Source organism: Protomyctophum parallelum (assembly GCF_964188405.1).
Source record: "Protomyctophum parallelum genome assembly, chromosome: 10".
In the NCBI taxonomy this organism is placed as follows: Eukaryota; Metazoa; Chordata; class Actinopteri; order Myctophiformes; family Myctophidae; genus Protomyctophum; species Protomyctophum parallelum.
This window is the reverse complement of record NC_139704.1, coordinates 47,029,043-47,055,119: the sequence shown is the minus strand read 5'-3', so window position 1 is coordinate 47,055,119 and position 26,077 is coordinate 47,029,043. Positions and strand designations below refer to the sequence as shown.

Sequence of the window (26,077 nt, the reverse complement as noted above, 5' to 3'; positions counted from 1 at the left end):
AATAAATTCCCCCCTGTCAGGTGAAAAGAAGCAGCTTGGACTCCTCATGCATAGAAGGAGGCATGAGGTCAGTCCGCTGCCCCCCCAGGTTGGCAGAGGAAGTGTAGCGCCCAGGATTACATTAGATAATTGGCACTGGGTGAAAAGAAAACTGGGTTACAAAATCGTGGAATAAAAATTTAAGATTTTTTTTTTTTTAATAAAATAAAAATAATAATAAAAAAATTATAATAAAAAGAAAATCCATCAATCAATAAAAATAAATAAAAAAAAGATAAGCTATTGTGAGTAAACAAGACAGGGTCTAAAAACTCAAACTTCATATGGCCAGTCTGACATCACGTCAGTCATCCATGAAGTGGCCCCTCTGGAGTGAGTGTGAACTACAGTCTAATAGTGGCCCCTCTGGAGTGAGTGTGAACTACAGTCTAATAGTGGCCCCTCTGGAGTGAGTGTGGAACTACAGTCTAATAGTGGCCCCTCTGGAGTGAGTGTGGAACTACAGTCTAATAGTGGCCCCTCTGGAGTGAGTGTGGAACTACAGTCTAATAGTGGCCCCTCTGGAGTGAGTGTGGAACTACAGTCTAATAGTGGCCCCTCTGGAGTGAGTGTGGAATTACAGTATAATAGTGGCCCCTCTGGAGTGAGTGTGGAATTACAGTATAATAGTGGCCCCTCTGGAGTGAGTGTGGAACTACAGTCTAATAGTGGCCCCTCTGGAGTGAGTGTGGAATTACAGTATAATAGTGGCCCCTCTGGACTCAGTGAGTGTGGAACTACAGTCTAATAGTGGCCCTCTGGACTCAGTGAGTGTGAACTACAGTCTAATAGTGGCCCTCTGGACTCAGTGAGTGTGGAACTACAGTCTAATAGTGGCCCTCTGGACTCAGTGAGTGTGAACTACAGTCTAATAGTGGCCCTCTGGACTCAGTGAGTGTGAACTACAGTATAATAGTGGCCCTCTGGACTCAGTGAGTGTGAACTACAGTCTAATAGTGGCCCCTCTGGAGTGAGTGTGAACTACAGTATAATAGTGGCCCCTCTGGACTCAGTGAGTGTGGAACTACAGTCTAATAGTGGCCCTCTGGACTCAGTGAGTGTGAACTACAGTCTAATAGTGGCCCTCTGGACTCAGTGAGTGTGGAACTACAGTCTAATAGTGGCCCTCTGGACTCAGTGAGTGTGAACTACAGTATAATAGTGGCCCTCTGGACTCAGTGAGTGTGAACTACAGTCTAATAGTGGCCCCTCTGGAGTGAGTGTGAACTACAGTATAATAGTGGCCCCTCTGGACTCAGTGAGTGTGAACTACAGTATAATAGTGGCCCTCTGGACTCAGTGAGTGTGGAACTACAGTATAATAGTGGCCCCTCTGGACTCAGTGAGTGTGAACTACAGTATAATAGTGGCCCTCTGGACTCAGTGAGTGTGGAACTACAGTATAATAGTGGCCCTCTCCATCGTCAAAGCCACCCACCCCTGATCGAACACGCCACGACGAGGAATAATCTGTGGGATATATGAAACAAATGGCTCACGGGTATCTTGAAGGTGTCGATGGCCACTTGGTTCTCCATGGAGTCCAGCGAGGCGCGCCGTATGTTGTTGGCGGAGTAGCTGATGGGGTAGGACTGGGCGGGCCGGCGGAAGGTCATCTCGGCCGAGGCCAGCGGCTGCTTGGGCCGCGAGTTCTTGTGGTAGCGGTGGAAGAAGTAGGAGGTCAGGAGGAGGGACATGATGAAGGAGAAGATCACCGCCGTGAAGATGATGGTCTTACACATGTCATCACACAGAGCCTCTGCAGGGGTGAGGAGAGACAACACAGGCGTTCAGTGTCTGTCCAGGGCAGCGGTGGCCCAACGGTTTGCGGAGCGGTCTTGATATCGGAAGGTCGCTATAGTTCGTATCCCCGGACCGGCACGTTAACATTACCACCGCTGAAGTGCCCTTTGAGCAAGGCATTGAACCCCCTACCATGAAATGTTCTATGAGCAGGGCCTGGCTGTAAACAAGTTCTTGAGCTTTAGTCCAGTTACCCTGGGTAAACATAGTACCTTTCCTTTCCTTTGTCCAGTTACCTTGGGTAAACATAGTACCTTTCCTTTCCTTAGTCCAGTTACCCTGGGTAAACATAGTACCTTTCCTTTCCTTAGTCCAGTTACCCTGGGTAAACATAGTACCTTTCCTTTCCTTTGTCCAGTTACCCTGGGTAAACATAGTACCTTTCCTTTCCTTAGTCCAGTTACCCTGGGTAAACATAGTACCTTTCCTTTCCTTAGTCCAGTTACCCTGGGTAAACATAGTACCTTTCCTTTCCTTAGTCCAGTTACCCTGGGTAAACATAGTACCTTTCCTTTCCTTAGTCCAGTTACCCTGGGTAAACATAGTACCTTTCCTTTCCTTAGTCCAGTTACCCTGGGTAAACATGGTACCTTTCCTTTCCTTAGTCCAGTTACCCTGGGTAAACATAGTACCTTTCCTTTCCTTAGTCCAGTTACCCTGGGTAAACATGGTACCTTTCCTTTCCTTAGTCCAGTTACCCTGGGTAAACATAGTACCTTTCCTTTCCTTAGTCCAGTTACCCTGGGTAAACATAGTACCTTTCCTTTCCTTAGTCCAGTTACCCTGGGTAAACATAGTACCTTTCCTTTCCTTAGTCCAGTTACCCTGGGTAAACATGGTACCTTTCCTTTCCTTAGTCCAGTTAACCTGGGTAAACATAGTACCTTTCCTTTCCTTAGTCCAGTTACCCTGGGTAAACATAGTACCTTTCCTTTCCTTAGTCCAGTTACCCTGGGTAAACATAGTACCTTTCCTTTCCTTAGTCCAGTTACCCTGGGTAAACATAGTACCTTTCCTTTCCTTAGTTCAGTTACCCTGGGTAAACAGTAGAAGGACCCATTTCGACCTGAGGACGATTCTAAAAATGTCTGTTTGAAAGTGACAGTTTTCTGAAAAAGCTATGTTTCTATGTCAGTGGTTCTTCGATTTTTCAAAAATAGCAGACCTACAAGCTCGTAGCGCGCCACTCGGTGGCGCGCTATGAGCTTGTAGGTCTGCTATTTTTCAATAGCTGGAGCATCATCTCACCTTCCAGGTCGTCCTTCTCACAGTAGCAGTTCTTGGTGTCGGCGTAGCAGGAGCAGGTCCCATAGCCGGCCTTGATGCCAAACATCAAGCCTCTCTCGTGACCTCCAGTGATGGGTTCCTCTTCAATGACAAACCATTCGTATAGATTTATTCATGCATTATCATGGGAAATAATAAATACATAATATGAATTGTCGTGTATTTCCAGCATAGGCTATAGTACTGTGTTTTGGAATACTACAGCTGGCACAACAACATTATAAAAGTAAACGGAAAGGCCTTGCAATTCTTACTTGTACAATCCTGTGGGCATATTAACATATCCTTGCTTTCTATGGCATCACAGAATCCGTCGGGACAGGTCCGCAGGTCAGGGGAGCAGGTAGAGTAACGTTCCACTATTCCTGGAGGACAGACAGCTCAATTGGATTAAAAACCATGTGGACCAAATAATCCTACAGATTACCACCCACATAAAGTTGGTTTTGTTAGTCTTGTTGATCTCAGTGTCTTCTTTTTTCTCTTTTTTTCCTTTCGGCTTTTTCTCCCTTCAGGGGAACGCCACAGCGAATCATCTGCCTCCATCTCACCATCTCACCCTGTCCTCTCTCTGCCTCCTCTTCTCTCACACCAACTAACTTCATGTCCTCTTTCACTACATTCCATAACTCTTATCTTTGGTCTTCCTCTGTAGGCCTCCTGCCTGGCAGTTCCAACTTCCAACCTCAACATCCTTCCATGGATGATATACTGACTATCCCTCCTCTGTACGTGTCCAAACCATCTCAGTCTGGCCTCTCTGGCTTTACGTATATCTCCAAAACATCCGACATGCGCTGCTGTCCCTCTGATGTACTCGTTCCTGATCCTATATCCATCTTTGTTACAGGTTATCTACTGCTCAGCCAATAGGGGGAGGTTATAGGCTTGTGGGTTTCGGGGCACACTACTAAATAACCAAACCAGTCCACAAAGTCAAATCCTCAGCGTACATTAATCACATCTGTAACTCTGTTACATACAGTTACATATACAGTTAACTCTGTTACATATACAGTTAACTCTGTTACATATACAGTGTGAGTCATTTAATCCGTTTTAACAGCGGGCAACAGCCAGACGAAATATCCGGAAGTGCATTATTTGTCTATGGGACCCTACTGTCTATGGGACCCCGGTGACTACCGGCGATAGCAGGCGAACAGGTGATGGTGGAAAAGCAGGCGGAGCAACGTCGCCCGAAAATATTGAAATATTTCATCTTTTCGGGCGACTGGGCGACGTGTCGGCCGATGCTCGCCCGCTGTTAAGAAAGTTGCGTGCCCATAATAGCAGTTAAGAGTGTATACCTTTCTCGGTGCCTTGTCTCCACTGGCACCTCCCTGTGGTGGCTCCCAGGCCATGGATAGCCTCGCAGTCTGTTCGTCGGCGGCTCTCCGCGCAGGACAGAGGCTGCTGTTGGTCCTTGCTGGGGACAGACATGAGCTCTGGAGACACGTTGGGTTCTGGGGATAGGGACGTGCAGAGAGTGTTAGAGAGGCAGGGGCGGAAATCCCGTAAGAGGGCACTTTTGGACAAAAAAATTCAAAAATAGCTCAAAAGAAATCTCACAAAAGCTCACAAAAAAAGCTTGTAGATCTGCTATTTTCGCAGAGAGTTGGACAGGCAGTCTTTTACTTTGGTGTTGTTATTGTCATTTATGTGTTTCACTTCACAAAATAAAGGTTTGGTCATTTCATCGTCTACTTATCCAATTATTTTGGAAAAGAAGGGAAAGGGGGAGGAGTCCGGAGGAGACCAAAGAATCTGAAAGAAAAAAGAAAAAAAAAAGGACAGGTGTTTCCGATGAATCCATCGTGGCTAAAATTGAGTTTGAAGTGAAGTTAAAATGGGTTTGTATACTAGGGAGGGGGCGGGGCAGCTAAAATGTATATCAAGATATCTAAATACTGAATCGAGCAACTTAAAAACTGTCTGGGGTGTTGACATAAGCCTGAGTGGGCGATAAAAGTGAAATATCCTCCATGTAAGTTGTGCAAGTTCACAAGATGGTCACACATTTCGGCAGGTCACCGTTTCCCCCATAACACCGCCCATCCTGGAGTGAGCGAGTGGCAGGGGTGGACTGGCCATAGGACGTACCGGGCATATTCCGGTGGGCCGCGACCGTAGGGGGCCGCCATGATAAAAATATATATATTATTATTTATTCAGTCCAGCCCTGGCAAGTGGCCGAGATTTGGGATATTGAAATCTGGCCTTTGTCTGTGCATTAACTGCCAGAGCCACTATAGGCAACCGTCTAATAAAAATGTCAATATCAAGTGGAGAAAAAAATAAATACAGAAATGATGCCCACAAAGCATATTTAATCCTGGACCTGCTTTCATAAGAAAAAACACACTTAAACAAATTACAAAAAAGGGAATGTTGACGCTGGCACTAATAATGTATGTCAGTTCCATCCTCAGTGTCTCTACCTGTCCTGTCCAACACTAATAACATGTCAGTTCCATCCTCAGTGTCCCTACCTGCCCTGTCCAACACTAATAACATGTCAGTTCCATCCTCAGTGTCTCTACCTGCCCTGTCCAACACTAATAACATGTCAGTTCCATCCTCAGTGTCTCTACCTGTCCTGTCCAACACTAATAACATGTCAGTTCCATCCTCAGTGTCTCTACCTGTCCTGTCCAACACTAATAACATGTCAGTTCCATCCTCAGTGTCTTTACCTGCCCTGTCCAACACTAATAACATGTCAGTTCCATCCTCAGTGTCTCTACCTGTCCTGTCCAACACTAATAACATGTCAGTTCCATCCTCAGTGTCTCTACCTGCCCTGTCCAACACTAATAACATGTCAGTTCCATCCTCAGTGTCTCTACCTGCCCTGTCCAACACTAATAACATGTCAGTTCCATCCTCGGTGTCTTTACCTGCCCTGTCCAACACTAATAACATGTCAGTTCCATCCTCAGTGTCCCTCCTTTACCTGCCCTGTCCAACACTAATAACATGTCAGTTCCATCCTCAGTGTCTCTACCTGTCCTGTCCAACACTAATAACATGTCAGTTCCATCCTCAGTGTCTCTATCTGCCCTGTCCAACACTAATAACATGTCAGTTCCATCCTCAGTGTCTCTACCTGTCCTGTCCAACACTAATAACATGTCAGTTCCATCCTCAGTGTCCCTACCTGCCCTGTCCAACACTAATAACATGTCAGTTCCATCCTCAGTGTCTCTACCTGCCCTGTCCAACACTAATAACATGTCAGTTCCATCCTCAGTGTCTCTACCTGTCCTGTCCAACACTAATAACATGTCAGTTCCATCCTCAGTGTCTCTACCTGCCCTGTCCAACACTAATAACATGTCAGTTCCATCCTCAGTGTCTCTACCTGCCCTGTCCAACACTAATAACATGTCAGTTCCATCCTCAGTGTCTCTACCTGTCCTGTCCAACACTAATAACATGTCAGTTCCATCCTCAGTGTCTCTACCTGCCCTGTCCAACACTAATAACATGTCAGTTCCATCCTCAGTGTCTCTACCTGCCCTGTCCAACACTAATAACATGTCAGTTCCATCCTCAGTGTCTCTACCTGTCCTGTCCAACACTAATAACATGTCAGTTCCATCCTCGGTGTCTTTACCTGCCCTGTCCAACACTAATAACATGTCAGTTCCATCTTCAGTGTCTCTACCTGCCCTGTCCAACACTAATAACATGTCAGTTCCATCTTCAGTGTCTCTACCTGCCCTGTCCAACACTAATAACATGTCAGTTCCATCCTCAGTGTCCCTCCTTTACCTGCCCTGTCCAACACTAATAACATGTCAGTTCCATCCTCAGTGTCCCTCCTTTACCTGCCCTGTCCAACACTAATAACATGTCAGTTCCATCCTCAGTGTCCCTCCTTTACCTGCCCTGTCCAACACAACGAGGACCTGCGTGCTGCTCTCCTGCTGCGTGGCTTCGTCTTGCGCCACGACGACGTACAGGAGGTCCTGGCACTCCGGCCGGCCTCGGAGCGCCCTGGAGTCGTTGACGTACAGAACCCCCGACATGTCCCGTAGGCTCTGGGCCACGCCGATGGCCGCGTAGCAGGAGGACTGCATGTTGTCAGCGGAGGAGGAGGAGGAGACGTTCCTGTCGGCCACCTCCAGGCGGTAGTTGACACTGATGCCCTGGAACCTCAGGCAGTTGTCCACGCAGACGCGGCCGATCTGAGAACAGATGAACACGAGTCAAACCAGACTGTTTTAGTGTAACGTAACATAACGTAACGTAACGTTAACGCAATGCAGTGTTTGACGTATAACACAACATCGTGGAAATATGTTGTTCCAGGGACCACCCCCCACCCCCCCGCCTGCCCCCCCAGAAGCAAAGATTTGAGTTAGAAACGTTCTAACGCTCTGAAAGAATATCTATTCAAAGATTTGCTATTTTTTTATATTTTAGTATAACATAATGCTTAAAACACAAAAATTGTGTTTTACTTTAGCTATTGAAAAATAGCAGATCTACAAGCTCACCGAGTGCCGCGCTACGAGCTTGTACATCTGCTATTTTTGAAAAATCGTGAAAATGTGGCACAAATCTTTTAATATATATTCTTTCAGAGCGAACGCTTTTAACTAAAATCTTTGGCTGGGGGAGAGAGACATATTGGTTCGGGCCTGGAAAAACATATTTTCAAATGGCGTCCGCGGCCAAATACAGATAATAAAGATAAAAGCACCGCTGACATAGAATTAGAAAACATACGTTTTTCAGAAAACCTTTAGGATTCAGAAGACTTTTTTTTTTTTTTTTGAATCGGCCTCAGTCCTAAATGGGTTTAACCCATTTAGACCTGAGGACGATTCTACAAATGCCTTCTAAACAGTTTTCTGACCTTTTCAAACATTTTCATGTCAAAGACCACCAAAAATATATGTACAGTGATATGTAATTGGCCGCCGACCCCCATCTGAAAATATGTAGTTCCAGGGACCCTCCAGAAGCATAAGTATGAGTTAAAACCGTTCACTGTGAAAGGATATTTATTCAAAGATTTGTGCCACATTTTCACGATTTCTCAAAAAATAGCAGACCTACAAGCTCATAGCGCGCCACTCGGTGGCGCGCTATGAGCTTGTAGATCTGCTATTTTCCAATAGCTAAAGTATAACATGATGCTTAAAACACCAAAAGGGGTTCCCGCCCAGAATGGGTTTAAGGTTGTTAAACAAGGCATTTGAAACATGAAAAAAGGAACCCTCACGTTATACCTGAGAGTATATGCCGGCTCTGCGCGTCATGGTGAAGAGATAGGTGACGTTGGAGAAGGTGATGGGGACCGGGGAGACGGTGATGTTGTAGTGCAGGACCACGGTTCCCTCTGGACCAGGGTAGGTGGTGTCGTTCACCAGGTAGTCCAGCTGGAAGGTGCGGTTCTCGGTCACGAGCAGGTCCCTCAGGAGGACGAGGCCTGGAGGACACGAGGTGGAGAATGAGGAGGGGGAAACGGTATAGGGCTGTGAATCTTTGGCTGCCCACCATTCGATTCCATTCCATTCCATTCCATTCCATTCGCTTCGATTCTTGGGGTCACGATTCGATTCAAAATCGATTCTCAATCCAAAATTCTAAAGCATTTCTTTCCAGATTCAAAGCGATTCTCTATTCAAAATGATTCTCGATTCAATACATAGGAATTCATCACAATCTACTCCAGTCAACTGAAGTGACTACAGTAACTTGAACATGACTGAAGACATGATGTTTACTCTGATTAGGGTGAGCTTACATTTCATATCACAAACACCATGTAGTGAAAACTCCTGGAACTGTAACCAGAATTTTCTTTTTGGAAATTATGAATCGATTTTGAATCCTTCATAACGGGAATCGCGATTCTAATTCGAATCGATTTTTTTTTACACCCCTAGAAAACGGGCGGTTGTATTTTGCCCGCTTTCGTTTTTTTTGGCCCAGTCCAAACCATGCATCATTCTGGAGTAAGTTTTGTTTCCGTCGACTACCTTTTTCCAATGACGAAAACTAAATGGAAACTACATGAAAACTAAGCGATGGTGACTAAAACTAAGACTAAATATACTGACAAAATAAAAACTAGACTAAAATGTTAGGAAGGGACTGGTGGACAAGAGATCGACTATAAGTCATTGTACACTTGGTTGCCGATCTACAAGCTCGCCGATACCATGGTTGCCCATGTACAAGCTCGCCGATCTACAAGCTCACAACACGTAGCGCTGTGACGCGTTGTGAGCTTGTACAACGGCTAATTTCAGCATATGTAAAATCAGTCATTACGAAAGGAAAGGAAAGGAAAGGTACTACGTTTACCCAGGGTAACTGGACTAAGCTCAAGAACTTGTTTACAGCCAGGCCCTGCTCATAGAACATTTCATGGTAGGGGTTCAATGCCTTGTCCAAGGGCACTTCAGCGGTGGCATCAAGACCCACCAAAACACATTTAAATCAACCGTAGATTTAATCGACAAAAATCTTATGACATTTAGTAGACTAAAACTAGACTAAAATGTGACTGAAACTAAATGACAACTATTGAAGAGACTATGACTAAAACTAAAATCTAAATTTGCTGCCCAAAAACCACACTGTTCTGGACCATACTTACTGCAATCATGGACTATACTTATACTGTAATCATGGACTGTACTTACTGTAATCATGGACAGTCCCTCGGATGTTGCCAAAGATGGCCTTCTCTTCCCGTAGGTGGTCTTCTATTTTGAACGTCTCCTTTATCCAGGAGTCGTTGGTGAGCATCGTCCCGACATACTTGTTCTCCTTTTGACTCTCTCTGGAGAACCTGGAGGTGATGTCTCTATCGTAGACAGACATGGTGCCGAAAGATCCACCCTGCAGAATGACACCACAGTGATCAGTAACAGGGTAACACATTACACCACAGTGATCAGTAACAGGGTAACATGTTACACCACAGTGATCAGTAACAGGGTAACACGTTACACCACAGTGATCAGTAACAGGGTAACACATTACACCACAGTGATCAGTAACAGGGTAACATGTTACACCACAGTGATCAGTAACAGGGTAACATGTTACACCACAGTGATCAGTAACAGGGTAACACGTTACACCACAGTGATCAGTAACAGGGTAACATGTTACACCACAGTGATCAGTAACAGGGTAACATGTTACACCACAGTGATCAGTAACAGGGTAACATGTTACACCACAGTGATCAGTAACAGGGTAACATGTTACACCACAGTGATCAGTAACAGGGTAACACGTTACACCACAGTGATCAGTAACAGGGTAACATGTTACACCACAGTGATCAGTAACAGGGTAACACATTACACCACAGTGATCAGTAACAGGGTAACATGTTACACCACAGTGATCAGTAACAGGGTAACACGTTACACCACAGTGATCAGTAACAGGGTAACATGTTACACCACAGTGATCAGTAACAGGGTAACACATTACACCACAGTGATCAGTAACAGGGTAACACATTACACCACAGTGATCAGTAACAGGGTAACATGTTACACCACAGTGATCAGTAACAGGGTAACATGTTACACCACAGTGATCAGTAACAGGGTAACACGTTACACCACAGTGATCAGTAACAGGGTAACACGTTACACCACATTGATCAGTAACAGGGTAACATGTTACACCACAGTGATCAGTAACAGGGTAACATGTTACACCACAGTGATCAGTAACAGGGTAACATGTTACACCACAGTGATCAGTAACAGGGTAACATGTTACACCACAGTGATCAGTAACAGGGTAACACGTTACACCACAGTGATCAGTAACAGGGTAACACGTTACACCACATTGATCAGTAACAGGGTAACATGTTACACCACAGTGATCAGTAACAGGGTAACACGTTACACCACATTGATCAGTAACAGGGTAACACATTACACCACAGTGATCAGTAACAGGGTAACATGTTACACCACAGGGATCAGTAACAGGGTAACATGTTACACCACAGTGATCAGTAACAGGGTAACACATTACACCACAGTGATCAGTAACAGGGTAACACGTTACACCACAGTGATCAGTAACAGGGTAACATGTTACACCACAGTGATCAGTAACATGGTAACATGTTACACCACAGTGATCAGTAACAGGGTAACACATTACACCACAGTGATCAGTAACAGGGTAACACATTACACCACAGTGATCAGTAACAGGGTAACATGTTACACCACAGTGATCAGTAACAGGGTAACATGTTACACCACAGTGATCAGTAACAGGGTAACACGTTACACCACAGTGATCAGTAACAGGGTAACACGTTACACCACATTGATCAGTAACAGGGTAACATGTTACACCACAGTGATCAGTAACAGGGTAACACATTACACCACAGTGATCAGTAACAGGGTAACACGTTACACCACAGTGATCAGTAACAGGGTAACATGTTACACCACAGTGATCAGTAACATGGTAACATGTTACACCACAGTGATCAGTAACAGGGTAACACATTACACCACAGTGATCAGTAACAGGGTAACACATTACACCACAGTGATCAGTAACAGGGTAACATGTTACACCACAGTGATCAGTAACAGGGTAACATGTTACACCACAGTGATCAGTAACAGGGTAACACGTTACACCACAGTGATCAGTAACAGGGTAACACGTTACACCACATTGATCAGTAACAGGGTAACATGTTACACCACAGTGATCAGTAACAGGGTAACATGTTACACCACAGTGATCAGTAACAGGGTAACATGTTACACCACAGTGATCAGTAACAGGGTAACATGTTACACCACAGTGATCAGTAACAGGGTAACACGTTACACCACAGTGATCAGTAACAGGGTAACACGTTACACCACATTGATCAGTAACAGGGTAACATGTTACACCACAGTGATCAGTAACAGGGTAACACGTTACACCACATTGATCAGTAACAGGGTAACACATTACACCACAGTGATCAGTAACAGGGTAACATGTTACACCACAGGGATCAGTAACAGGGTAACATGTTACACCACAGTGATCAGTAACAGGGTAACACATTACACCACAGTGATCAGTAACAGGGTAACACGTTACACCACAGTGATCAGTAACAGGGTAACATGTTACACCACAGTGATCAGTAACATGGTAACATGTTACACCACAGTGATCAGTAACAGGGTAACATGTTACACCACAGTGATCAGTAACAGGGTAACACGTTACACCACAGTGATCAGTAACAGGGTAACACGTTACACCACAGTGATCAGTAACAGGGTAACATGTTACACCACAGTGATCAGTAACAGGGTAACACGTTACACCACAGTGATCAGTAACAGGGTAACATGTTACACCACAGTGATCAGTAACAGGGTAACACATTACACCACAGTGATCAGTAACAGGGTAACACATGACACCACAGTGATCAGTAACAGGGTAACACATTACACCACAGTGATCAGTAACAGGGTAACATGTTACACCACAGTGATCAGTAACAGGGTAACACAATGACACCACAGTGATCAGTAACAGGGTAACACATTACACCACAGTGATCAGTAACAGGGTAACATGTTACACCACAGTGATCAGTAACAGGGTAACACGTTACACCACAGTGATCAGTAACAGGGTAACACGTTACACCACAGTGATCAGTAACAGGGTAACATGTTACACCACAGTGATCAGTAACAGGGTAACATGTTACACCACAGTGATCAGTAACAGGGTAACACGTTACACCACAGTGATCAGTAACAGGGTAACATGTTACACCACAGTGATCAGTAACAGGGTAACACATTACACCACAGTGATCAGTAACAGGGTAACATGTTACACCACAGTGATCAGTAACAGGGTAACATGTTACACCACAGTGATCAGTAACAGGGTAACATGTTACACCACAGTGATCAGTAACAGGGTAACACATTACACCACAGTGATCAGTAACAGGGTAACATGTTACACCACAGTGATCAGTAACAGGGTAACATGTTACACCACAGTGATCAGTAACAGGGTAACATGTTACACCACAGTGATCAGTAACAGGGTAACATGTTACACCACAGTGATCAGTAACAGGGTAACATGTTACACCACAGTGATCAGTAACAGGGTAACATGTTACACCACAGTGATCAGTAACAGGGTAACACGTTACACCACAGTGATCAGTAACAGGGTAACACGTTACACCACAGTGATCAGTAACAGGGTAACACGTTACACCACAGTGATCAGTAACAGGGTAACATGTTACACCACAGTGATCAGTAACAGGGTAACACGTTACACCACAGTGATCAGTAACAGGGTAACACATTACACCACAGTGATCAGTAACAGGGTAACATGTTACACCACAGTGATCAGTAACAGGGTAACATGTTACACCACAGTGATCAGTAACAGGGTAACACGTTACACCACAGTGATCAGTAACAGGGTAACATGTTACACCACAGTGATCAGTAACAGGGTAACACGTTACACCACAGTGATCAGTAACAGGGTAACATGTTACACCACAGTGATCAGTAACAGGGTAACACGTTACACCACAGTGATCAGTAACAGGGTAACACGTTACACCACAGTGATCAGTAACAGGGTAACATGTTACACCACAGTGATCAGTAACAGGGTAACACGTTACACCACAGTGATCAGTAACAGGGTAACACATTACACCACAGTGATCAGTAACAGGGTAACACATTACACCACAGTGATCAGTAACAGGGTAACACATGACACCACAGTGATCAGTAACAGGGTAACACATTACACCACAGTGATCAGTAACAGGGTAACACGTTACACCACAGTGATCAGTAACAGGGTAACACGTTACACCACAGTGATCAGTAACAGGGTAACACATTACACCACAGTGATCAGTAACAGGGTAACACATTACACCACAGTGATCAGTAACAGGGTAACACATTACACCACAGTGATCAGTAACAGGGTAACATGTTACACCACAGTGATCAGTAACAGGGTAACACATTACACCACAGTGATCAGTAACAGGGTAACACGTTACACCACAGTGATCAGTAACAGGGTAACACATTACACCACAGTGATCAGTAACAGGGTAACACGTTACACCACAGTGATCAGTAACAGGGTAACACGTTACACCACAGTGATCAGTAACAGGGTAACATGTTACACCACAGTGATCAGTAACAGGGTAACATGTTACACCACAGTGATCAGTAACAGGGTAACATGTTACACCACAGTGATCAGTAACAGGGTAACACATTACACCACAGTGATCAGTAACAGGGTAACACATTACACCACAGTGATCAGTAACAGGGTAACATGTTACACCACAGTGATCAGTAACAGGGTAACACATTACACCACAGTGATCAGTAACAGGGTAACATGTTACACCACAGTGATCAGTAACAGGGTAACACGTTACACCACAGTGATCAGTAACAGGGTAACACATTACACCACAGTGATCAGTAACAGGGTAACATGTTACACCACAGTGATCAGTAACAGGATAACACATTACACCACAGTGATCAGTAACAGGGTAACATGTTACACCACAGTGATCAGTAACAGGGTAACACGTTACACCACAGTGATCAGTAACAGGGTAACACATTACACCACAGTGATCAGTAACAGGATAACACATTACACCACAGTGATCAGTAACAGGGTAACATGTTACACCACAGTGATCAGTAACAGGGTAACATGTTACACCACAGTGATCAGTAACAGGGTAACATGTTACACCACAGTGATCAGTAACAGGATAACACATTACACCACAGTGATCAGTAACAGGGTAACATGTTACACCACAGTGATCAGTAACAGGGTAACACGTTACACCACAGTGATCAGTAACAGGGTAACACGTTACACCACAGTGATCAGTAACAGGATAACACATTACACCACAGTGATCAGTAACAGGGTAACACATTACACCACAGTGATCAGTAACAGGGTAACACATGACACCACAGTGATCAGTAACAGGGTAACACATTACACCACAGTGATCAGTAACAGGGTAACATGTTACACCACAGTGATCAGTAACAGGATAACACATTACACCACAGTGATCAGTAACAGGGTAACACGTTACACCACAGTGATCAGTAACAGGGTAACACGTTACACCACAGTGATCAGTAACAGGGTAACACATTACACCACAGTGATCAGTAACAGGGTAACACATTACACCACAGTGATCAGTAACAGGGTAACACATGACACCACAGTGATCAGTAACAGGGTAACACATTACACCACAGTGATCAGTAACAGGGTAACATGTTACACCACAGTGATCAGTAACAGGATAACACATTACACCACAGTGATCAGTAACAGGGTAACACGTTACACCACAGTGATCAGTAACAGGGTAACACGTGACACCACAGTGATCAGTAACAGGGTAACATGTTACACCACAGTGATCAGTAACAGGGTAACACGTTACACCACAGTGATCAGTAACAGGGTAACACGTTACACCACAGTGATCAGTAACAGGGTAACATGTTACACCACAGTGATCAGTAACAGGGTAACACATTACACCACAGTGATCAGTAACAGGGTAACATGTTACACCACAGTGATCAGTAACAGGGTAACATGTTACACCACAGTGATCAGTAACAGGGTAACACATTACACCACAGTGATCAGTAACAGGGTAACACATTACACCACAGTGATCAGTAACAGGGTAACACATTACACCACAGTGATCAGTAACAGGGTAACATGTTACACCACAGTGATCAGTAACAGGGTAACACATTACACCACAGTGATCAGTAACAGGGTAACACATTACACCACAGTGATCAGTAACAGGGTAACACATTACACCACAGTGATCAGTAACAGGGTAACATGGTGCCGAAAGATCCACCCTGCAGAATGACACCACAGTGATCAAAAAATAACAGTAACAGGGAACAACAATTCATTCAACACACCAACAAAATACTAAAATAAGAATCTTGCACAAATGCACTGGATCAGTGGCGTGCACAGGTAGACACTAGGGGGTGCTAGAGCACCACCTGCCTTTGCCCTCTGGACATGTGCCCTTGAAAAAAAAAACATTGTACAGTATGTGGACCATGGTGACATTGATCAATTCTTGATTTAAAAAAAAAAGCTTCTAATATAATATTTATGCCCCAAAATCTATAAATCTCACACTATTAAGGCAACCGGCCGGTTACAAGGTGCCCTTTTTTTCACTTGAGCACCTGCCCCTCTTAAATGTCTGTGCACGAATATAGTCTCGGGTCAGTGGCGTGCACAGACATTTAGAGGGGCAGGTGCTCAAGTGAAAAAAAGGGCACCTTGTGCAGCGCATTTTGGGGCGGGAACCCATTTTGGTGCTTTAGCTATTGAAAAATAGCAGATCTACAAGCTCATGTAGATCCACCGAGTGGCGCGCTACGAGCTTGTAGGTCTGCTATTTTTCTTTAATCGAAGAACCACTGACATAGAAACATAGCTTTAGATTGTGGGGGGCCTAAATAATATAGTAGAAGTGTTTTTTTTAATCAAGATTTGATCAATGTCACCATGGTCCACACACTAAAAAATTATTATTATTATTTATTTTTAAGAGCAAAATTGCCAAAAGGGCAGGGGGTTGCTCTAGCACCCCCTAGTGCAGGGTTCCCCAATAGGCGGCCCGCGGGCCATTTGCGGCCCACAGAGCGCCCCCTTGTGGCCCATGAAAGAATTTCCAAAAAAAAGATTTTTTTTTTTTTTTTTTAAAGGGTCCCAGATATAAATGGCATTAAATGGGGGTCAGTAGCCTATGCATGTCAAACTGGGCACCCTTTTCAAATGGGGTCTTGCCCTGAAAATGAATTTTCAGGGCAAGACCTCGACCTCGCGCGTGCAGACTCGGCCCCCAGCCTGGTACGCTAGTCAAAATATGGCCCTTGAGGAAAATTAATTGGGGAACCCTGCCCTAGTGTCTATCTGTGCACGCCACTGTCTCAGGTTGAGACTCTCACCTTGACACGAAGGAAATCTATGAGGACGTCAGCCACGTCCGTTCCGTTGATATAGGGCACGTTGTCGTCCTCGTCAAAGATGTTGATGTAAAGTGGGGTGTACACTTTGCTGACGTTCTTCTCTGTCAGAACGGTGCACACCAGCTCCAGGCTGTACATCTCCCTCTCCTCGCGGTCCAACGGAGCCGTCACCACCAGCTCTGTTGTGTTCTCGTTCACAGCAAAGGGTGCTGGGATGTCTGGGGGGGGGGGGGATAGAATCACGTTAACCACACAGCAGCGTGCACAACAAAGTTCCGCTGACACCAAATATCTCTACATTTTTGCTGCAGTTTTAAATGCTCAAAAATGCTCATGATACATAAGCTCACAGTGTGTTGCAAAGCAACATGTAGTTCTGCTAATTTCACCTATATTACAATTTGCAATTTAGGTAGCACTTTATATAGACTTAGATAGTATTTAGATAGTATTTTAGACAGACTTATAGCTCGTTACGTAGACAGCACTAGAATTGCATTTTATGTAGTCATAGCACTTTATAGTACACATAGTATAGTATGTATAGTTGACATAGATACTCTGTTACACTGTTACGTTCTTAGTTTAACTGTATATGTGATGTATGCCATGCTTTTGTTTTTGCTTAATGTAAGTCGCTCTGGATCAAGAGCGTCTGCTAAATGCCTAAATTGTAAATGTAGTTCTGCTAATTTCACCTATATTAATTTGACCATTTGCAGACCACGGCCATCTTGCCATCAGAGTTTGGAAGCACTCGTTTTCAGTAAAGCAGCGTCCTGCTGCCTCTTCCATTATGTGCAAATTCAAAACAGGTGGTACGCAGGGCAGTTGAGTGATATCTAACGAGCACTTCCAAACTGCAACACTTATAAAAATAATCCCCTGCAAGGACACAAAGTAGCTCATAACAACATGTCTACGCAGGATTTTTATGACACAAACACTTTGAGGATAGAAAGAGGATAATTCAAGCTTTCCGTACAGCTGCAATGTTAGTGAGTTTGACGTTGTTTAATACAATCAGATAGGACTTTTCTGTTTGGATGAATGTCTATGGGAAGTTGCACCTTGTTAGCACCATGCCATTAACTTATATGGAAAGATGGCCGCGGTACTCTGCATATGGCCAATTAACGTTGTGAGTTTGTAGATCAGCTCTAATGACATGTCCAACATATGGACAGACAACAGATTGAACTGGGATGTTTATGTTTCTGCTGCAAATAGATCATGTCTGTCTGTCTCTAACCTGATTCCACGCTGTAGGAGATGGTGTAGTTGTGTCTGTCTCTAACCTGATTCCATGCTGTAGGAGATGGTGTAGTTGGGTCTGTCTCTAACCTGATTCCATGCTGTAGGAGATGGTGTAGTTGGGGGTCTGTCTCTAACCTGATTCCATGCTGTAGGAGATGGTGTAGTTGGGGGTCTGTCTCTAACCTGATTCCACGCTGTAGGAGATGGTGTAGTTGGGTCTGTCTCTAACCTGATTCCACGCTGTAGGAGATGGTGTAGTTGGGGGTCTGTCTCTAACCTGATTCCATGCTGTAGGAGATGGTGTAGTTGGGTCTGTCTCTAACCTGATTCCACGCTGTAGGAGATGGTGTAGTTGGGTCTGTCTCTAACCTGATTCCACGCTGTAGGAGATGGTGTAGTTGGGTCTGTCTCTAACCTGATTCCATGCTGTAGGAGATGGTGTAGTTGGGTCTGTCTCTAACCTGATTCCACGCTGTAGGAGATGGTGTAGTTGGGTCTGTCTCTAACCTGATTCCATGCTGTAGGAGATGGTGTAGTTGGGTCTGTCTCTAACCTGATTCCATGCTGTAGGAGATGGTGTAGTTGGGTCTGTCTCTAATCTGATTCCACGCTGTAGGAGATGGTGTAGTTGGGTCTGTCTCTAACCTGATTCCACGCTGTAGGAGATGGTGTAGTTGGGTCTGTCTCTAACCTGATTCCACTCTGTAGGAGATGGTGTAGTTGGGGGTCTGTCTCTAACCTGATTCCACGCTGTAGGAGATGGTGTAGTTGGGTCTGTCTCTAACCTGATTCCACTCTGTAGGAGATGGTGTAGTTGGGTCTGTCTCTAACCTGATTCCACGCTGTAGGAGATGGTGTAGTTGGGTCTGTCTCTAACCTGATTCCACGCTGTAGGAGATGGTGTAGTTGGGTCTGTCTCTAACCTGATTCCACGCTGTAGGAGATGGTGTAGTTGGGTCTGTCTCTAACCTGATTCCACGCTGTAGGAGATGGTGTAGTTGGGTCTGTCTCTAACCTGATTCCACGCTGTAGGAGATGGTGTAGTTGGGTCTGTCTCTAACCTGATTCCACGCTGTAGGAGATGGTGTAGTTGGGTCTGTCTCTAACCTGATTCCATGCTGTAGGAGATGGTGTAGTTGGGTCTGTCTCTAACCTGATTCCATGCTGTAGGAGATGGTGTAGTTGGGTCTGTCTCTAACCTGATTCCACGCTGTAGGAGATGGTGTAGTTGGGTCTGTCTCTAACCTGATTCCATGCTGTAGGAGATGGTGTAGTTGGGTCTGTCTCTAACCTGATTCCATGCTGTAGGAGATGGTGTAGTTGGGTCTGTCTCTAACCTGATTCCATGCTGTAGGAGATGGTGTAGTTGGGTCTGTCTCTAACCTGATTCCACGCTGTAGGAGATGGTGTAGTTGGGTCTGTCTCTAACCTGATTCCATGCTGTAGGAGATGGTGTAGTTGTGTCTGTCTCTAACCTGATTCCACGCTGTAGGAGATGGTGTAGTTGTGTCTGTCTCTAACCTGATTCCATGCTGTAGGAGATGGTGTAGTTGGGGGTCTGTCTCTAACCTGATTCCATGCTGTAGGAGATGGTGTAGTTGGGGGTCTGTCTCTAACCTGATTCCACGCTGTAGGAGATGGTGTAGTTGGGTCTGTCTCTAACCTGATTCCACACTGTAGGAGATGGTGTAGTTGGGGGTCTGTCTCTAACCTGATTCCACGCTGTAGGAGATGGTGTAGTTGGGTCTGTCTCTAACCTGATTCCACGCTGTAGGAGATGGTGTAGTTGGGTCTGTCTCTAACCTGATTCCACGCTGTAGGAGATGGTGTAGTTGGGTCTGTCTCTAACCTGATTCCACGCTGTAGGAGATGGTGTAGTTGGGTCTGTCTCTAACCTGATTCCACGCTGTAGGAGATGGTGTAGTTGGGTCTGTCTCTAACCTGATTCCACGCTGTAGGAGATGGTGTAGTTGGGGGTCTGTCTCTAACCTGATTCCACGCTGTAGGAGATGGTGTAGTTGGGGGTCTGTCTCTAACCTGATTCCACGCTGTAGGAGATGGTGTAGTTGGGTCTGTCTCTAACCTGATTCCACGCTGTAGGAGATGGTGTAGTTGGGGCAGACGTTGATGCGCGTGAGGCGCCGGAGCTGCCGCAGGGCTCCGGGGAACCTGTTCTCCATGATGTGGGGACTCAGAGAGTCCCTGTTGGGGAAGCAGAGGGTCTTCATGTCCGTCTCGCCGCACGGCGGCATGGTGTCGTTGACGAAGATGAGGGTGACGCGCAGCGGGCTCCGCATGATGCACTTGGTCTTCCTGGTGGCCGAGGTCAGCGCCATGGCGGTCAGGGACAGCTTGATCACAGACGGCGAGCCCTTATCTGAGGAGACACGGCGAGGCCAAGACGGAGGAAGATACCCCCGTTTTAATATCGAACAGTGCTTTTCTTGTGCTTTTTTTTTTTTACTTTCACGGTATTACGTTAGCATCCTGAGAGGAGAGCAGTGAATGAGACATTATTATTACCTTGATATTGGTATGCAAAGTGCATCTTCTTCTATCTATAAATGCACCTTGTCTCTCTGTCCACCGACTTCAAAATGGACATACGCGTTCCACACCCCAACAGGGAGTGCAGTGCCCGGTGTCCAGTCGGTCGGACCCACGGTTGTCCAGAACCGCCACAACAGGCCTCGGCCCAGGGTCCATATATGGAGCTGGCCTGTTCTGACATCACAACACTCCATATTTGGGCATGCCTGACACAGAACTCCAAATATGCACATAAAAGGGACACAGACAGATGGGTGGAACGGCCCGGGTATACTCTCACACCCGGGTATTCTCCCGGAAGAGTAGTTCAGGAGGAACGGATTGTGTGGCCCTGGTTTTTCCCTAGTGGGACTGATCGAGGGTAGCTACTGGGACGTAAGTCGGGACTTGATCACCCCGGCTGGGTCACCTCTGAGTGAGGGGTATGATGTTGGGAGCAAGGTTATTATAGTTAACTATAACTAACGAAAAAACGAAAACTAGAATTAAAAAAACATTTTAGTTAACTGAAACTAAACTGAAACTAAAATAAATTAAAAAACGATAACTAAACTAAAACTGTATTGTGTGTTCACAAAACTAACTAAAACGAACTGAAATGATAGACAAAATGGCATTCGTTATCGTTTTTTTATCAATATTTATATGCCTTACGGACATTTAGAATATAAACCTTTTAAATTAATTCGGTTCTTTTCCTTATTTCCCGAGCCGTTTTTACGGCACTTTTCAGCACCGTAAGGCAGCATGTCACAACGCTTTACGACCCGTGTTTACATTCTGCAGTGCAGCCCCGTGGTCGCTTCAAGTTTTAATGCTGCTGCTTGCATCTCGCAAAAATGGCAAAAGTTGGCAGAAAGAGTGGCCAGACGTCCGGTTTCACGCCGGACAGTCCGGTTTTAGAACCACCTGTCCTCCTCCCAACTCAACCTCTGGCCGGACACATAATTGTCCGGTTTTGTGTGATATACAGTGCTTGTGTCATAACTGTCATTTACGTTGTCTCTGTATTAAAATCTCCGCAGAGCTGCTCAGCTCCGCAGCGAGCCAGCCACACTCCCTCTGTCTTAAAAAGAGAGAGGAGACGTTGCCATGTCCGCTTAATTATAAGCGACTTTGGCCTTGTTTTATAAAATAGCCTACTAAGCCTAGTCAGGCTTCTTTTGGGCTTGTTTTCATAGACATGGTTGCTTGTTTCTCTTCCAAAACCTGTCAACACTGCCAGTGGGATGGTCTGTTTGTTTTTTGTGGAATGTGTGTTCTCACAATCACTTTAGTATAGTTAATGCAGGGATAAATAAACCAAAAATGCAAAATGAAAAACTACATTTAATGAGCAATATGGCTCGACATCATAAAGAAAGGGAGGCTAAAGCACTGTGAACATAGGCTACTGGCTTCATTCTATGTCCCACACCGATGACCATAAGACTGTATAAAAAACCCCACAAGAAAGAGATTCAACATAAAACATATCTAAACATGAAATAAAATAAATTGATTATAAAAGGAATGACCTTTGTGGTACCCCATCATTTAAAAAGGTTAATTGAATTAGCAAATATATGTTCTCTGTGGACATACTGCTGGAGATGATGGTGGTGAAAATCAGGTGCGTGCAATAGTATAGTAATAATAATAATATCTGGAATTTTATAGCGCTTTTCTAAACACTGTGTGTGTCTGTTTGGGGGGGGGGGGGGGCTGGGGAGAGAGCCCCGCAAAAGTGTCCTCCTTTCTGAGGTCTTGCAGGTGGCCACCACAGCCCAATATGGGATTTCTTCGAATATGACTGTGTGGGAGATGCAAGCAAGTGCCTTGTGGATGAGGATGGGAAAATATGCGAAGTATGTCATGGTTGATTGTCCAACAGAGACTGAATATATATACTTTTAAATGGTATCTTTTGTTGAGTTTTTATTACACAATACTTGCTCTGATCTTTTTTAATCCTATACTTCGTTACAAATAAACCAAAGTACGAAAAAACTAAAACTAAACTAAAACTAAACTAAAACTAAACTAAAACTAAGCATTTTCACAAAATAAAAACTAAACTAAAACTAGCAAACCCGCTCTAAAAACTAACTAAAACTAACTGAATTAGAAAAAAATATGTCAAAACTAACTAAAACTAAACTATAATGAAAAAACCAAAACTATTATAACCTTGGTTGGGAGACCCGAAACCCAGATGACCTTGGGATACATCACTGAGGATACGTCCCAGGTGCATCCATGTATGTATGTATGTATGTATTTTGTTTTAGTTCACACGGGTACGACGGGTATTGCATATAGCCGGGTGGGGCATGGAGGATCTCCAACTTCCATCATTACCGACTCAGCGCTCTACAGCCGGGCACCGCTCTAGTATTACTATATTACTAAAAAAGGAACAAATCTACTCTCATGCACAGAAGCCATCGATGGCGTGAACAAAACAAAACGTTGAACAAAACTCACTGTCCATTAACCGTTATTCTACCACAGGTCGTTTCGAGGAAGCAATCTGATTGGTTGAAACAGCCTTCTAGCCGGTGGTTAAACCAGCACCGTTCACCACCTAATCAAAACAAAGAAATCAGCCGCTCTGTTCTCCCAGAGCGCTAGCAAACTCGGTGGCTAGGCTAGCTAGTTTCTTGGGACATTTGTGGTCGTAGTGACTACATCTGTCATTAAGAAAATATATTCTTTCAGCGATTTTCTTAGTTTTAAGGGTAACTGTGGTAGAATTGCAATATTACAATCGAGGGTGTGGTTGATGCTTGCGGAAGTCGACTCCGTCGCGTTCCTGACCGCATCACTGTCGTGGCAATATAATCACGTTAACCCACACCCTCTCGTGTGATATTGCTTAATTATAACAGCCGTTATGCGACTCACATAGCAGGGCGAAGTCCCTCCCGTCCAGGGTCTTGTTCATGGTCATGACCCCCGTGTGGACGTCCATGTGGAACCAGTGGCTGTGGGCCGGCGCCCGGAGCGTGTTGGAGCGGCACAGGTAGAAGTGGGCCCGCTCCGAGTCGCTCTCCGGCATGGCGTGGACCTGGAGCACCGGGGAGCCCGCCGGCTGGCCCACGTACACCGTCTCCGTGTACTCCGACTGGGGGAAGTACAGCGCCGTGGAGCCTGACAAGGGAAGCATGGATTGATCGATCGATTGCATTGATTGAATTTCTTATTTCACGGTATGCAGGATATGGGGGTACATTTCAGACGAAGGCACAGGTCAATACAAGAACTGTTGCTGCAGACTGTGGACGACAACATGTTTAATTAAGTGCTTGTTTACACAACAGGGTCCACCATTTTCAATTCATCAGAACATTTTAGACATTTAGACTAGATCTACTAATCAAAAGATTCCCGAGCGCGGCACGGCTGCAGCTCACCGCTCCTTGGCTGCGGCTCACCGCTCCAAGAGATGGGTCAAATGCGGAGAACAAATTTAACTGCGGTAACGTGTGTGACAAATCGTATGACTTTGACTAGACAAACATTCTATAAAAACAGGAAATCATCAAAAAAGGGACAGTACAGTACAGTATGGGGAAAAGGTGTGTGTGTGTGTGTGTGTGTGTGTGTGTGTGTGTGTGTGTGTGTGTGTGTGTGTGTGTGTGTGTGTGTGTGTGTGTGTGTGTGTGTGTGTGTTTGTGGGGGGGGGGGGGGGGGGGGCAGTTTCGAATTGCACATCGCAATGACACACATAACATATGACACACATTAATTTGTATCCCCCCTTTGATATACGTTTCATCCTCTTCCGTTAACGGAAATTGGACTGAGGGCTCAAATGACACTTATGCAGCCCTTTTAATGAATTTCTCACATGGTCAATACGATGTGGTTTCCGATTCTCCTTGCGTTCACCTTGGGAAGTTTAATTACAAAGGATAACATGATACAGATGAAGAAATGAATCATTACCTGATGATGATGGGGGGAGGAGGGGGGGGGGATCTATAAGCGCTATAGCAGGCTTTGTGTTTTACAGGAAAATGGAGATGTGAGTGTTCTGTCTGTAATTATATCCTTGCTATGGTCCTCTTTGACGACAGTAGGGCGGCCATTCAGGGAACGCACTAATGTCATTAGCAGACAGCAAAACTAGATTTTCTATTTCTGTTGTTGGTGCAGTTGAGGCCTTGGCTCTGGTTTCAGACATTGATTTAATTTAGCTGGACTTGGATGACAAGAGGCCTGGATTGATGGATCAGATGTGGCCAAGCCCGCCGGACCGATTGAGAGAAACTCATGGAACTATAACCCGCTTTATTAAAAGCATTGCTGACGCAAACAGGACCAAAACATCCACTTGTTTGGAAAGCCAGCAGCCGGGCGGGACAGAGGGCTTTCGTTTCAGGGCATCTCTCCAACTTTAGGGATGCATTTTCACCTGTATCCAAAATTCTAGATCACAGTCTCACGAGGGCCGTTTGTTAACATACCAAAAACTGGAACGTACAAACACTTAAGTTACAACACAACGAAGTATGGCGATCGGATATCCGATGAATACAACAAGCGTGTAGCGTTTGTAGATGTATGCCATTTCTGAAACGTTTTGAAACCGTGACAATTTCGGACTATTTCAATTCCACCTACAATGACAGGGACAAAATTATCCTTTATTATTAATATAAGAGAGGTAGACTACGTTTGTTTCAGCGCCTCAACTGTCAACTTAATCTGCAACAAAGGAAATAAACTAGAGAAACTCATTTCCGTTTCCCACCACATTGACGTGCCAGGCATTTTGTTTTCATTTTCCCAAATATTGATTTGGAAAAGATTGGTTTGGAGTCATTCATTTCACACAGTAAATCCTTGCAGGTCGAGTCATATTATTAACACTCCAGGAGTAAGTATTAAGGTTGCTGTATTTGTATTTGTTATTGGCCCATATTCATGTGTGATGGCAGGGATGTTCCCAATACCATAATGTCCTCTATAGAGAAACACACATCAGTAAACTGAACTGCATGGGCGTTGATAGCTAAAGCAGTGGT

The 26,077-nt window shown here is 44.8% G+C and overlaps 1 protein-coding gene across 1 annotated transcript in view; it reads right to left on the bottom strand.

Annotated features, from left to right (window-relative positions):
• Nucleotides 1–26,077, bottom strand: part of ret (ret proto-oncogene receptor tyrosine kinase) — a 57,481-nt gene that overhangs the window by 11,219 nt on the left and 20,185 nt on the right. The window contains exons 2-11 of the mRNA XM_083774320.1: nucleotides 23,952–24,197; nucleotides 20,599–20,892; nucleotides 17,238–17,476; nucleotides 9,795–9,993; nucleotides 8,373–8,572; nucleotides 7,019–7,322; nucleotides 4,440–4,595; nucleotides 3,384–3,494; nucleotides 3,091–3,210; nucleotides 1,539–1,798 (exon numbers count right to left, since the gene is read on the bottom strand). Coding sequence (XP_083630446.1) covers nucleotides 1,539–1,798; nucleotides 3,091–3,210; nucleotides 3,384–3,494; nucleotides 4,440–4,595; nucleotides 7,019–7,322; nucleotides 8,373–8,572; nucleotides 9,795–9,993; nucleotides 17,238–17,476; nucleotides 20,599–20,892; nucleotides 23,952–24,197 — 2,129 coding nt within the window. The remainder of the gene's footprint in view (nucleotides 1–1,538; nucleotides 1,799–3,090; nucleotides 3,211–3,383; nucleotides 3,495–4,439; nucleotides 4,596–7,018; nucleotides 7,323–8,372; nucleotides 8,573–9,794; nucleotides 9,994–17,237; nucleotides 17,477–20,598; nucleotides 20,893–23,951; nucleotides 24,198–26,077) is intronic.